This window comes from Dromiciops gliroides, chromosome 5, assembly GCF_019393635.1.
Source record: "Dromiciops gliroides isolate mDroGli1 chromosome 5, mDroGli1.pri, whole genome shotgun sequence".
Classification (NCBI taxonomy): domain Eukaryota; kingdom Metazoa; phylum Chordata; class Mammalia; order Microbiotheria; family Microbiotheriidae; genus Dromiciops; species Dromiciops gliroides.
The window spans coordinates 21154801-21167761 of NC_057865.1; the positions used below are offsets into that span (position 1 = coordinate 21154801).

At 48.5% G+C, this 12961-nt stretch overlaps 2 protein-coding genes across 8 annotated transcripts in view; both read right to left on the reverse strand.

Annotated features, from left to right (window-relative positions):
- The window catches only part of ANO10 (anoctamin 10), a 232962-nt gene extending 223750 nt beyond the window's left edge, over nucleotides 1-9212 (reverse strand). The window contains exon 1 of one of the 2 annotated variants that reach the window (XM_043967359.1): nucleotides 9078-9212. The gene's annotated coding sequence lies outside the window, so the exon portion shown is untranslated. Of the gene's footprint in view, nucleotides 1-8804; nucleotides 8884-9077 lie in introns of those variants that run through there. The other variant, XM_043967358.1, reaches the window with a different exon arrangement.
- On the reverse strand, nucleotides 1677-9198 carry LOC122728595 (prefoldin subunit 3-like). Of its 6 annotated transcripts, none has more exons than XM_043967364.1 (2): nucleotides 9078-9198; nucleotides 1677-3259 (listed from the first exon to the last, which is right to left on the reverse strand). In XM_043967364.1, the coding sequence occupies exon 2, from the start codon at nucleotides 3257-3259 to the stop codon at nucleotides 2663-2665; it is 597 nt and encodes a 198-aa protein (XP_043823299.1). In that variant the 5' UTR covers nucleotides 9078-9198; the 3' UTR covers nucleotides 1677-2662. The 6 variants fall into 6 exon arrangements, with proteins under 6 accessions (XP_043823299.1, XP_043823297.1, XP_043823300.1 ...); XM_043967362.1 differs by lacking the exon at nucleotides 9078-9198 and adding an exon at nucleotides 8805-8875; XM_043967365.1 differs by lacking the exon at nucleotides 9078-9198 and adding an exon at nucleotides 8801-8840.
- Nucleotides 9213-12961: the final 3749 nt, after the last annotated feature.

The window sequence follows — 12961 nt, forward strand, 5'->3', positions numbered from 1 at the left end:
CCCATGATGCTGGATATTTCAAGTTGGATTTTCTGGAGACATTTTAAACTCTCATGTCCCGCCCTGAACTAGTGATCTTCTCCTCCACCTACTCCTCCCCCCCTTTCCAACCTTCCCTATGTTTCTGTCACAGGCAACCCTCTCCTTCCAGCCCCAGCAACCTTATCTTGGGACTCCTCCCTCTCCTTCCATCAGCTCATCTCCATATTTGTCATTTCTCCCTTCACACCCACCTTGCACTCACACAGCTCCACATTGTAGCACCTTTGGTACCCCAGTCTGCTGCCCCTACTGCAGTCCACTCTGCCTCACTACAGCCAGTCTTTTCCTTAAGAGTAAGTCTGACCACAAGATTCCCATACTCAGGTCACCCTAGGGGCTTCCTCTTGCCCACAGAGAACACAAACTCTTCTGCTCAGCTTTCTAACCCCACCTGGCCCCCCATCTTTCTAGTCCCAATGGGCGCTCCTGCCCATCTTGGACTCAGAGACCCCCATATAGGCCTTCTCTTTCTTCCTCACATATGACCTCTGTGCTTTGTCCAAGTCCCTTCCACGGGGGCGGCTAGGTGGCGCAGTGGATAAAGCACTGGCCCTGGATTCAGGAGGACCTGAGTTCAAACCCAGACTCAGACACTTGACACTTACTAGTTGTGTGACCCTGGGCAAGTCACTTAACCCTCATTGCCCTGCAAAAAACCAAACACAAAAACCAAGTCCCTTCCATATGCCTCAATCTGACATTTCTTGGGCTCACGGCCAAGTACTCCCCAAACTTTTTTTCTCTGGGTGCCAATGGAAGTTTTCTGCGGGCTCCTGGAAGTTGCCTGCCCTCTCCCCTCGTCTTGTTCCCCCTCCCTCCTGACCCAATTTACCTTAGAAAGGAGCTCTCTTAAGCCTAAACTCAGGCATGAAATCCTCTCTCATCTCCTCCCATCTACTCTGTTTTCCTTTAGAGTTACGTCTCATATAACTCTACCGTGGCTTTGCTGTCTCTCCCAGCAGAAGACAGGCTCCTGGAAAGCAGGGCCGATTTCATCCTTTGCTCACGTGACACACGGTAGGTGCTTGACAAAGACTGGCCATGCTTACTTCCCCATGCACCTGCTCCTGTGGCTGCTGTTGGTATGAGCACGTTGGAAATGGGTGAACGCTACAAATCAGGGCCTGACCGGATTGTTCTGCTGCCTCTCTGGGATTAAGGAAGTGATGGAGGAAATTTTAATGATGCTCATCCTACAGCCCCACCCCGACCCCCAGCCAGTTGTTAGACTTTCACCATCCCAGCCCAGGAGAAGGTGTCTCTGTCTCACATTCGTATGACAAGGAGAGCTGAAGGATCGCTGCCGCTCAAAGGAAGCCTGCTCCAGAGCAGGGTGTCCTCCACCCTCATCAGACCAAATCTGGAGCCCCCATTTGGGAAGGACGTTGATCAGCCAGAGTACACAGAGAAGGGCCGCCAGGAGGGCAAAGGGGTGAAGATCAGGGCGTAAGAGGAGCGGCTGAAGGAAACAGGGATGTTTAGGCTGGAGAAGAAAGGGTTTGGGGGAACAGGATATGACTGCTTCCTTCTCCTTGGCCTGGAAGGCAGAACAATGAACAACTCCTGGAAGTTACAAAGAGGCAAATTCAGAGGAGCTTTTCTTTTTTGACATTTTAAAAAGCGTTTTGCCACAAGTTTAATTTCACTGTTTTAATATCATGAAATAAAAGCATACAAGCTTCACAAATGTACCATTTACTACTGGAAAGCAGAAGAATACATTTCTATTTCTAGCAAACTCTGCATCACTCAGCAGCAGAGGCGCAAACTATTTGTTTCACTACAACTGTTTTATAATCCTAAGTAAAGTTTTGTCTTTTAATTCAGGACACCTTCTATCCGTCCTTTCTTGTAAAGAAATCAACATCGAAATTAGTTTCCCCTCTTAAGTTGCTCTAGTGAACTGTTAGGCTATTCACCATAGCTTAAGCCAAGAGATTTTCAGTGTATTACTTAATTACTACATAAAAGCAATAGCCATTCAGTTTTCATTTTAATTAACAGGAAGCTCTGGAAAGAATTTGGGCAAAGACCGTGCAGCCTCAACAAGCCTTGCTGCTGTTCAAATATATTCCACTTCTTAGTTATAAAGGCAGATAAATTATTTCACAAAAAAAGTACAAAACAGATTGACCAGTAATTAACCAAATTTACATGAGAGAAAAAAATCGACTTGTGAACCATTAAATAAACTTACAATTGACTGCTTTAACAAAGAACAACAGGTGTAAAATGGGAACTGTACATTTTTCTTCTCTCTAAACAATAATAAATACAGAATAAGGTCCCCTTGAGTGTCTGGGGGAACAATTTCACCCATGCAGTTTTGCTGGAGGCAAATTTCAGCTTTACTTTAGTCAGAGATCTGGAATGTCAGACTGGAAGAGTGAAGATAACTGAGTCCAAATCCTGTGTGTCATTGGTTGATCAATTATAATCAAATTTCATGACGTACAAATGAGACTAAATTTTATCTTTATGAATAATATGTGTGCTCATCATTGCCTTCAATCTTAATGTCCTTTTTTGTTTAAAGGGCAATTACACCCGAGTCAAAATTCAGCCCTCCAAAGGCCAAGCCTGTTGGGAAAGCGGAGGCCCAGGACAAAGGGTGAGGGCACTATGCCACTACAGCTTTGGGGGGCTCGTCCCGGTTTCTTCTCTTTACATCCCAGTTGTATACTCGGGCCATATTGACTTCTGTGGTTGTGAACTGATCCCGCAGAAAGTCCAGGTCTTCTTCAAGAGACTCCAGGTTGCTGGTAGCCATAGAGTGGTTCTTCTCCAGCAGCAACTGGGCTTCATCGATATCATACTCGAGCATCACATTGGCACCCAACCACAGACAGACTTTATCTGTGGGAGGAACAGAAGCCTTGCAGTAAAGGTTATCGGCCAACAAGAATCTGGTCTCCAGGGGCTTTGGGGATTCTTTCTTCTTCTGCATGTATTTTAAAATGTGTAATGTCTGTCGGATTTCAGGAATCTGATTTTTTAGCCTCCTTTTCTTCTGGGCAAGGTTAAGTTCCATAAACTTGTACTTCTGATACTGCTCGTCCAATTTCTTGAGTACGATATCCACAGACTCATTTCCAGGCTGTTTCATAAACGCATCAACATCTTCCACGAACACTGCTTCAGGGATGCCCAGGTGACTCCGCTGCCCATTTCCCGCTGCCGAGTCGCCAGGGGTCACAAGTTCCCTTGTAGCCGCCATCTTAGAGGGAAGCCAATCCAAATTCAGTGTTGATGTCAGGTAAAACATGCTAACAATTAGAGCTGTCTAAAGTGGAATGGACTGCCTTAGGAAACAGGGAATCCCCTCCTCCCTGTACTATTCTTTCCCTCCTCAGACTTCCCTGGGATACTCTGGAGATCTCCTTAATGAAGTCAGGAGAGACCTGGATTTAAATCCTGCCTCCAGAGCAAATGAGCTTGTATGGCCCTAAGTAAGTCACTTACCCACTCTGCCTGCTTCCTCTTCTGTGAAATGGGGACAATAAAACCTACAGCATCAGCCCCACAGGGCTGTTGTGAGGATCAAAAGAAATTATGTATGCAAAGCACCTGGCAAATCTTAAGACAGGCATAAAGAGCCATTCTCTGCATCCAGATCTTTCTTCCTCTTCTCTCCCTATACCTAATGAAAGGTCAGCTCCTTGGGGACAGAGGTTGGTATTTTTATTCTGTCTCACACAAACAGCATAATGTTTGAACATAAGATGCATTTTAGGTCATAGGGTTAAAGTTGAAAGGGATGTTAGAGGCCACTGAATCAACCCCTCCCCCAACTTACAGATGAGACAACTGAGGTAGACAAAGGTTAAGTGATCTGCCCAAAGTCATATAGCTAGTGACCGTCTGAGTTAGGATTTGAACCCAGATCTTCATGACTCCAACCCACCACACCATGTTTCCGCTTAATTAATATTTGTTTGTTGAAGGTAGGGAGAAAGTCTCCATTAAATGCTCCAATTTCTACTGCTGGAGAAAAAAAAAGGTACCTGGTAGAGTGATATCAATTTAGTGCTACTCAGGAAAATAGAAATCTTCCTCGAGAAACTATTTATGATTATATATTTCTGGGTTGTTGGGTTTTTTAATTTTGAAGAAAAAATAGCATTTTATACCTAAAGCCATGGAACATTAGGATCACTACATTTTGCAAATTAATCACTCTCATAGACTTTTGTGGCAAGTCATACTTCAAAGGGCTGGACATGGGTCCCATTCTGGCCTTCTGTAAATAGGCCTAGGTTCTTCCTATCCATACCCTTCAAGATCATTTTCACCTTCCTTCATGCCCCATCTCATACATGTTTTAAGTCTGGGGAGACTAATTGTTTTCTAGAACAGAAGGAGGGTATCTCACTTCTTTTGTATTTGCTCCAAGTTCCTAGCACACACAAGAGACTGACATTCAAGAAAGAGCTGATGAATTAACGGAAGGAATGGCTGAATGAAGAATGCTGCAGTCTGGGTTGGTCTCAAACAATTCACCAATAGTCACTCTAGACTTATAGTTCTAAAGCCTTTGGGCCTTTACTTCTTTCTTAGTCTCTTTTTCTGGCTCCACACCCATATCACAGCCAGTATGACATATTCCCCAAGGCTCCGTCCAGGGCTTTTTTGTCTATTCTCTCTCTAAGTCTGTGTGTCTGTCTGTCTGTCTCCCTCTTTCTTTTTCTGTGTGTTTCTCTCTATGTCCATTTCCACATCTGTCTCTGTGTCTCTCAACCTTGAGCATGTGTGAGTGGTGACATCATCAGCTCCCATGGCTTTCACAATCGTCTCAGTGCAGATGACTCCCAGATCAGTAGACACAGTCCCAGTCACTCTCCATAACTCCAGTATTGCGTCATGAACCGGCTAATGGACATTTTGACCTGGCTGTCCCACTGTGTCCCAAACTCAACAAGTCTGAAACAGAATTCATTCTCTTTTCCCCCACGTCCTCCCCACTTCTGAGCTTCCCTGTCTCACCATCCTCCTGGCCACCCCACACCCCATGTTCACGATATTGCCAGTTCTTGTCCTTTTTACCTTCACAACGTGAAGGTCTCCTTCTCTCTCCTCATAAATCCCTCATCACCTCAACTGTAGCCATAACCTTCCAATAGGTCTCCCTGCCTCGGCTCCCGACTCAGCTGCCGAGGAGGTTTTTCTAAAGCACAGGTCTGCTCAAGGTGCTCTAGTGGCTCGCTATCACCTTCAGGTAGAAAGTTCTCTGTTGAACACTTAGAGCTCTTCATGAGCTGGCCCCTTCTTACCCTTGCTCCCCAACAGGATCCCACAAGATTGGCCTATGTGCAGTTCCTGGAACACAATGCTCCACCTTCCATCTCCAGGCCTGGAGGTAGCCGGGTGGCACCATAACACCCACTCTGTGTGACCCTGCCTGCCTCAGTTTCTTCATCTGTAAAATGAGCTGCCCCCCATCCCTATGCCCCTTGCATCCATTGTTTTGCTTTCTTCAAGACTCAGTTCACATCCTGCCTCCTCTGGGAGGCCTTTCTGGGTCTCCCAAACTATAAATGTATGTACTTAGATAGGGCACGCCTGCCTCCCCATTAGATGGGGAGCCCCTTGAGGGCAGGGGCTGCTTCTCCCTTTAGTTGTATCCCCAGAGTGTAGCACAGTCATGGGGACATACAAAGCCCTTGATAAATGCTCTCAGATTGATGGATCTAATGATATAAATTTTCTATAAATAAACCATGATCATTACAGGCGGCTAGGGAGCACCATAGTATACAGACCTGCTCTGCTAGACTTGCTGTCAGGAAGACCTGAATTCAAATTCCAACTCAGACACTTACAGTTGTGTGACCCTGGCCAAGTCACTTACGCCCTGTCTGCTTCTCTCTGATTTAGTCTCAACTATAAAATGGAGATACTAACAGCACCTTCCTCTAAGGCTTGTGGTGAGGCTAAATGAGATAACAATTATAAAGCACTTAGCAGTGCCTGGCACACAGTCAGCACTACAGACATTTTGATTCTCTCCCTCCCTTTCCCAGCTACACCTATGACTGTGGGCAGGTTCCTTGACCTCTTGGCCCTGGGTGCCTTATCTATAAAATAGAGGAAGGCCTAGGTCGATCCCTGGAGTCCCTCCCAACTCTATGACCCCAAGGTCCTGTAGGGAGTGGTGACTGACACCTACAGAGGACGATGGATCCCAGAATCCACAACCGGGATAAAGCAAACATTTTTTCAGGGGAGGCCCCTGAGTACTGACTAAAACTCACCCAGGAGATTGTGGGGGTCTTGTCAAAGTTTCTTAAACTTCTCTGGGCCTCAGTATCTACATCGCTACAACATTAGACTAGGTACCATGAAAAAACAAAACCAAACAAAAACCGATGGATTTGAGGTAAGAGGGCCAGAGTTGAGCTGGGCACCCTTGGGCAAAGGCCCTTTGCTATAAAATGAGGGTGTTAGACTCAGTGACCTCCGAGGTCCCTTCTAGGTCCAAATAAAAAGGATATGTGTATGTCCTTTTGCATGTTGTCTTCCCCCATCAGATTTTAAGCTCCTTGAGGGCAGGGACTCTCTTTTTCTTGTATCCCCAATGCTGAGCACAGTACCTGGCACCTAGGAGGCACTTAATAACTGTTCACTGAATTCACAGATATTTATATGTATAATTTACATATATCACATATGGCAGTATAGTAAGTAGAAGCCATCTATTACTTATATAAACACATATATTACCTCTTTTGATCCTCGCAACAACCCTTCGAAGTAGCTAAGACAAGTGTCATTAACCCTATGATTACTAAGAAAACAGACCCTAAGAGGTGAGGAGGATGCCCTTGGCTGCCCATCATGGGAGGGAGCAGGATTCCAGACAGCATCTGTCCGGATTCCACAGGCCAAACTGTTAGTGGTATATGTCAGCAAAATAGGAGTGTGGCTGCACCATTCCAGCGTCTGACTCACTCCTCTGGTCCTACATTATTTGTTACAATGACCAGAGTATAGTAAAGCAATGAAGCTTCTCAAGATCAGAAGTCTGGTAACCAAATAAGCCCAATGGGACAAAGAATGCAGAGAGAACAAGCCCTGTCAAACCTGTTCTGGAAAAAGGCAGAGCACCATCCAGGACTCCTCAGTAAAAACAAGTTCCCTGGAACCACTCGTCAGCATAGCTGGCCAAAGCTGGATCAGGCTTCCAGATTATGCTTGCAAACCTTAGGGTCGCCTCAAAGAAGGGCCTCCAAAACCCTGGGTCAGACAACTGCTTTCCCAGTCTCCACAAGATCCTCAAAACCTCTGCCCCTGACAAGCACATACACTCAAATCCTATTCCCCAAACTCTACAGATCACGGCATCCCCAAATCTTAACTTTCCTTCCAAAGGTCCAACCTGCCCCTCAAGGCCTTCAGACATTCATGCACTGTCACCCCATCTGACAGACTCAAGTCCCAACCACCCACACTTCTCTCTTTGTCCCATTCCTCTCCCCATGATGACAGGTGACATTTACAAAGTACTTTAAAGTTTGGAAAGCCCTTTATGTATCTCAGCTCATTGGATCTTCACAAAAATCCTACCAGGCAGAGACCAGCATTACTCTCCCTGGTTGGGAAGGCATTTCCAGTCATTTCAAAGGGTTGTGTGTGTGTGTGTGTGTGTGTGTGTGTGTGCGTGCGCGCGCACACGCGCACACGTGTGCATGGTAAATTCCATACCGGGATAGAGATAAGTGACTGTACTTTGTAATCTTAGGAGGTTGGTGAGGGCACTATCAAGTTATGTATTAGAACTGTCCTGGATCAGTCCCCCAGCAAGCTTGATAGGCCAGGTACACACACGTGTACACACACACTGGGGTACAAAGTCCACAACAAAACCGCACCTGTCCCTCAAGGAGCTTGGAAGTCTACTAAGGGACACTGATTAGTAATTACAAAGCCCAGACAGTGTAATAAACCCTGCTGATCCTGGCTCTCAAGGCAACATGGACAGCTGCCTTTCATCCCAATGATCTGTAACTACAGGACCACAGACTTAGACCCCAGAGGTCCTCCCGTGGAGCTTCCTTCTCTGTCAGATGGAGAAACTGAGGCCCAGAATGATCAGGTGTTTGGCCAAGGTCACACGGCCATTAAGTGGCAGAGCTGGGATCCAACCAGGTTTTCCTCCCTCCAGACCCAAGCCTCCAATAGCTTGCCCCTGCACTGAGCTGCCTCCTTGACAGGGTGACCCCGATGATCTCACCCAGCTCACACATCTGGGGTCCAAAGCAGGGTTTTGGATTTTGAGCACCCCTTATGTGCTGGCCAACTCACTGGGACTAAGTTGCAATGCAGAAGCCAACCTGCCCTGGGAAAGGAAGCCGACTATAGCCGGCCCCCAGACCCTAGGACTGGAAGAGCCCATGTAGCCCAGACCAGGGAGGCTGAGTGAGTAGACCAAGGTCACACACGGGCAGTAACTGGCAAAGCCTGATTTCGAACCCAGGTACTTCAGGTTTATCATCTGCTCCCAGGTGTTTCCTAGCCCCAAGGCCAGATTCCTTCTATTACAAAACGCCCCAGACATCTCCCCCAGGCCTCGCCCCAATCCCCCCCACCCCATCCCGTCCTCTCCTAATCTAACCCATCTCATCCTATTTCATCCCTTGCCGTCCCATCCTTGCCGTCCCATCCCTTGCCATCCCATCCCACCCCACCCCATCCCTTGCCCTCCCATCCTATCTCATCCCATTCTCTCCCACCCCATCCCCCCTGGTTTCCGAGCACCCACCTACCCCAGGCTCTAGCAGCCTCACAGCAAGGGGGCGAGGGGGCGGGGTTTGGAGGCTCTACCTCCTCTGCGCAGACTCAGACGGGAGGGGCCCCGTGAGGAGCGGCCGGGAGGGGAGGGCGAGCAAGGCGAGGGGGCGGGGCTGCCTCTGTTGCCGGGCCGCTCCCGGGGCGGAGCTGGCCTGATCCCTACTAACCGGGGTCTCGGGGCCAAGGGGGCGGTGGGAGTACAGGGCGATCCGAGCCTCCCTTCTTCCCCCCCGGGCTCGCTCGCTCACCTGCCACCTCTTCGCTCCACGTCCGCGGGGCCTGGTCAGGGTAGACGGGCGCGGCAGCAGAGGCCAGAACCAGGAGGGGCCGTGATGGGCCGGCGAGGCGGGGCGGGGAGTGAGCGAGCCGGGCGGGGCACGGAGCGCGCATGGTTAGGCCACGCCCAGTGCGGCGACGTAGGCGCAGCTACGTGTTGGCGTCATCGCGCTCCCCCGTGGCTGCGGCGTCCTGCAATCCTAATCGTCGTGGAAACGTTATTATACTCCCTCTCCAACTCCTCCTCCTCCCTCCTCCCTCCTACCCCCTCCCTCCTCCCTCCTCCCTGAAAATCCTCCAGTTTGGCGCCTCCTCTGTGTCTCTCTTCCCCCCTTCTCCTACACAGATGGGTAGACAGACCGTACGTCCCGTCGGTCAGTAAACATTTGCTAAGCACTTAATTGTGTGCCGGGCCCCTCACTAAGCGCCGATACAGAGCGCAGGCCGCCCTGCCCTCGGGGTGCGCACCGTCTAACGGGCCAGCCCACCGGTACACAGCCGTGCACAGACTGACAGACAGCAGAGGTTGGAAATGACAGGGGAGGCACCAGGGTTCGGGGAATCCCACCCGACTTTGAACGCCGCACCAAGAATTTGATATTTGAGCGTGAAGGTAGTAGGGAGCAGCTGCAGTTTGAAGGCCGGGGCGTGGAGGTCAGGGAAGAGGTCAGGGCTGGACAAAGAGACTGAAAGCGGTCCAGTAGACGGTCCTTGGTCCGATGGGAGCTGATGAGATGACCAGAAGAAAAGCTGATCACCGTTCATTCAGCCTTTGCGCACAAGCCCCTGTGCCCCCTCTGCATCCTTGCCCCAATTCCAGCCAGAAATTATCACATGGCATCGTTGTAGAAGGAAAGAGGAGGTGACACGAGAAGGTTCAATGGGGCTAGAAGCCTCCCGGCTCCCCAAAGTGAGCAGCCCCCCAGCGAAGCTCTTCATCCCCTTACCGGTGGGAGAGGCGAACCTCGCGTTACTGACCCGACGAAGAGGGGAGCACCTGCCGGCGGCTGCTACTCAGCCGGGGGGCTAGGCTGGCAGCTGCCCCCCGTGGCTCCGTGTCACCTCCCTCTCAAGCTAGCTGCCTTAGTGTTAGCAACACAGACGCCTGCGGAGCCTGAAGGATTGTAGAGACCTCACTGTTTACTCTGGGAAGAGGGGGGATTCTTCCTGCCACAACTTCCCCAAGCATTCCCCAGGGCCAGATGGAGGGGGCTCGGGTTGGGGTGGGGGCTGGAACGTGGCTCTGCCTCTAGCTCTGAAATGAGCTGGGCACAGCTTCCTGTGGTCATCTCATCCCTCTCTCCCTGCCCTGACGTTTCTCCCCTCGGCTAGAAATCCCACAGCTCTTATCTCTCCCTGAAGACCTTACATTCTTCCCCCAGACACACGCCCTTATCCAGCTGGAACCCGACATCCCTTCGGTCCACCTCCCTCCCTCGCATAATCCCCAGGGGCTGGTGCCAGCTATTCCAGGATATGGGGACAAGCTGAAGGTGCGCCGAAGGCATCAAAAAATGGCCAGGGTAATTTGTACCCTCTCTGCCCTACTGTGTGTGAAAAAGAAGGGCGGAACCCGGCGTTCTCTAAGAAGCCTTCTGCACTTTCTGTATCCTGTGATCTCATAGAAGTAACAGCTGTCGAAGCTTGTCAGTTTCGGGTTTTCTTCAGTTTTTGAATGACTTGATACTATTAATTTTACTCTCTCTCTTTTTACTCTTCCCATTATTTGAATTACAACATTCTTCCCAAACATTTTATGCTCCCCACACCTGCATAACTTTCTTACTGATGATGTGGTTGACTGGACTCCACCTCTAGGACCTTCTGTTCCCACGATCCTTTTCTCCTCCCTTTAGGCATGGTGTAGAGCAGTTAATTTGCCTGCTGGGCTCCTCATAGTCATGAAATGGCTATTCCGCAGTATGCTAGTTTGTCTTTAGCTTCTAATGAGAAAGATGATTCACTGAGGACCCCTACTAAAATCTAATCAGTATTAGTCCTTCCATTATGATTCTATAAGGGGTATTGATTATTGGTAATTACCTTAATATATTCATCTAGTGTTGAAAATTAAATATAGTTTTTATTTGGCTGTCTCCTACAAAAAAATAAACTGATCAGAGAAATTAATTTTTAATATCTCCTACAATGTGGTTACTTGACTAAGGAGAGCTGCCTTGGCTATGTTCACACATGGTTCACACATTTGATGGGCTGATGGTTCTTACCTAAAAGACACCCAACATTAAGCAGGTCCCCGAAGTGATTAAATCAGTTCTGATATTGGCCAGATTTATGACTTAGCTACTGACTAAAGGCACACTGACAGAAAGTCAGTGCATAAAAATGGTGTTTGATGAGATGAGCAAAGAACCAATTGGTAGATAATAGATGGCTGTAAGAGTTTAGCTGCTAACCTAGATGAGTAGTTGTGTGAGAATTAAACTATACAAGTAGAATTTGGGCTGCTTAACCCTCACAAGATATCTTGGGTTTAGGGCCTAGTTTTGTTTTGTTTTTTTAAGAACCATGCCTTAACCCCAAATCACACTGACTATCTTAGACTGGCCAACAATGGGTCACAACTCAAGTCTCATTGACCAGTCTTTGGCCTCTTAATGGCTCAGAGAGAGGGTCAAGAGCAATTGCTCCAGGGGCCAGAAACCCTGAGGGCCTTCCTCTTCCAGACTTTTTTTCCTTTCCTTCTTTCCTTCCTTCCCCTCTTTCTTTCTTTCTTTCTTTCTTTCTTTCTTTCTTTCTTTCTTTCTTTCTTTCTTTCTTTCTTTCTTTCTTCCTTCCTTTCTTCATTTACTCATTTATTTATTTTGACTGGGTATAGAAGGCCATTCTTTGCCTCACTTCTTACATAGCCTTAATTATTGAATGGATATTACCTCAGGCAAACTAAGACCTGGAAAAGACCTTAGCTTGAAAAGGCCAAGGTCTTCTACTGCACGGGGGCCATCTCCAGTCTTCCCAATGTATATCTTGCTACTGGACCCAGATGTCTCTGGAAGAGAAAGTGAGGCTGGTGACCTTGCACAGTCCTCCCTCACTTAAATCCAATTCACTGCAAGTCATGACATCACGTCCCGATGGAAATGAAAGACAAATGAAATAACGCCATAGGACAATGCCCGGAGCACCAAACTCACAGAAGAATGTGCTGAAATCATCTTCTAACCAAGAACTGCTCGGAAGGTCAGAAGGAGGGAGCTGCTGTGCTGATACAGGAGTTGGGCCCAACCCCACAGTCACCCTGACATAGATCCCATCTCAGGAAGTCCTCACCAGAGAAGGAGACCCCCCAGAGCCTCTGAATCAGCTGGGGCACCAGTGTTGTCTGGAACTAAGCTCACAGTCTAGTGAGTGGGCTGAGCCCTAGGCAGGGGAGAGACTACAGGGGTCTATGCTGGTGCTCAGGCAGAACTTGGATTTTACACCCCTACTGAGAACCAGGTGGTAGGCTCGAGTAGCAGCGGCCCAGGTGGGGGAGGGGCACAGGTTCGTTGGAGCTAACAACCACAACACACAAAGCTGGTTGATTGGCAAGTCGGGGTCATCTAAGACCAGGAAACAGGCTGGGGAGGGAAGAACCTGATTCTCCTTAAATCATACCACCTGGGACTTCTTAAGCTTGGGATACTGCAGCCTGGAAACAGTGCCCCACTTTAAGGAGCTAAAAGTCTAGTAAAAGAAAGGCAAGATGAGCCAACAGAGAAAAGTGAGGACCATAGAAAGTTTCTTCAGTAACAAGGAAGATCAAGGGGCACCCTCAGAGGAAGATTTCAACATCAGGGCCCCAATATCTAAAGCTTCCAAGAAAAATACGAATTGGTCTCAGGCCATAGAGGTA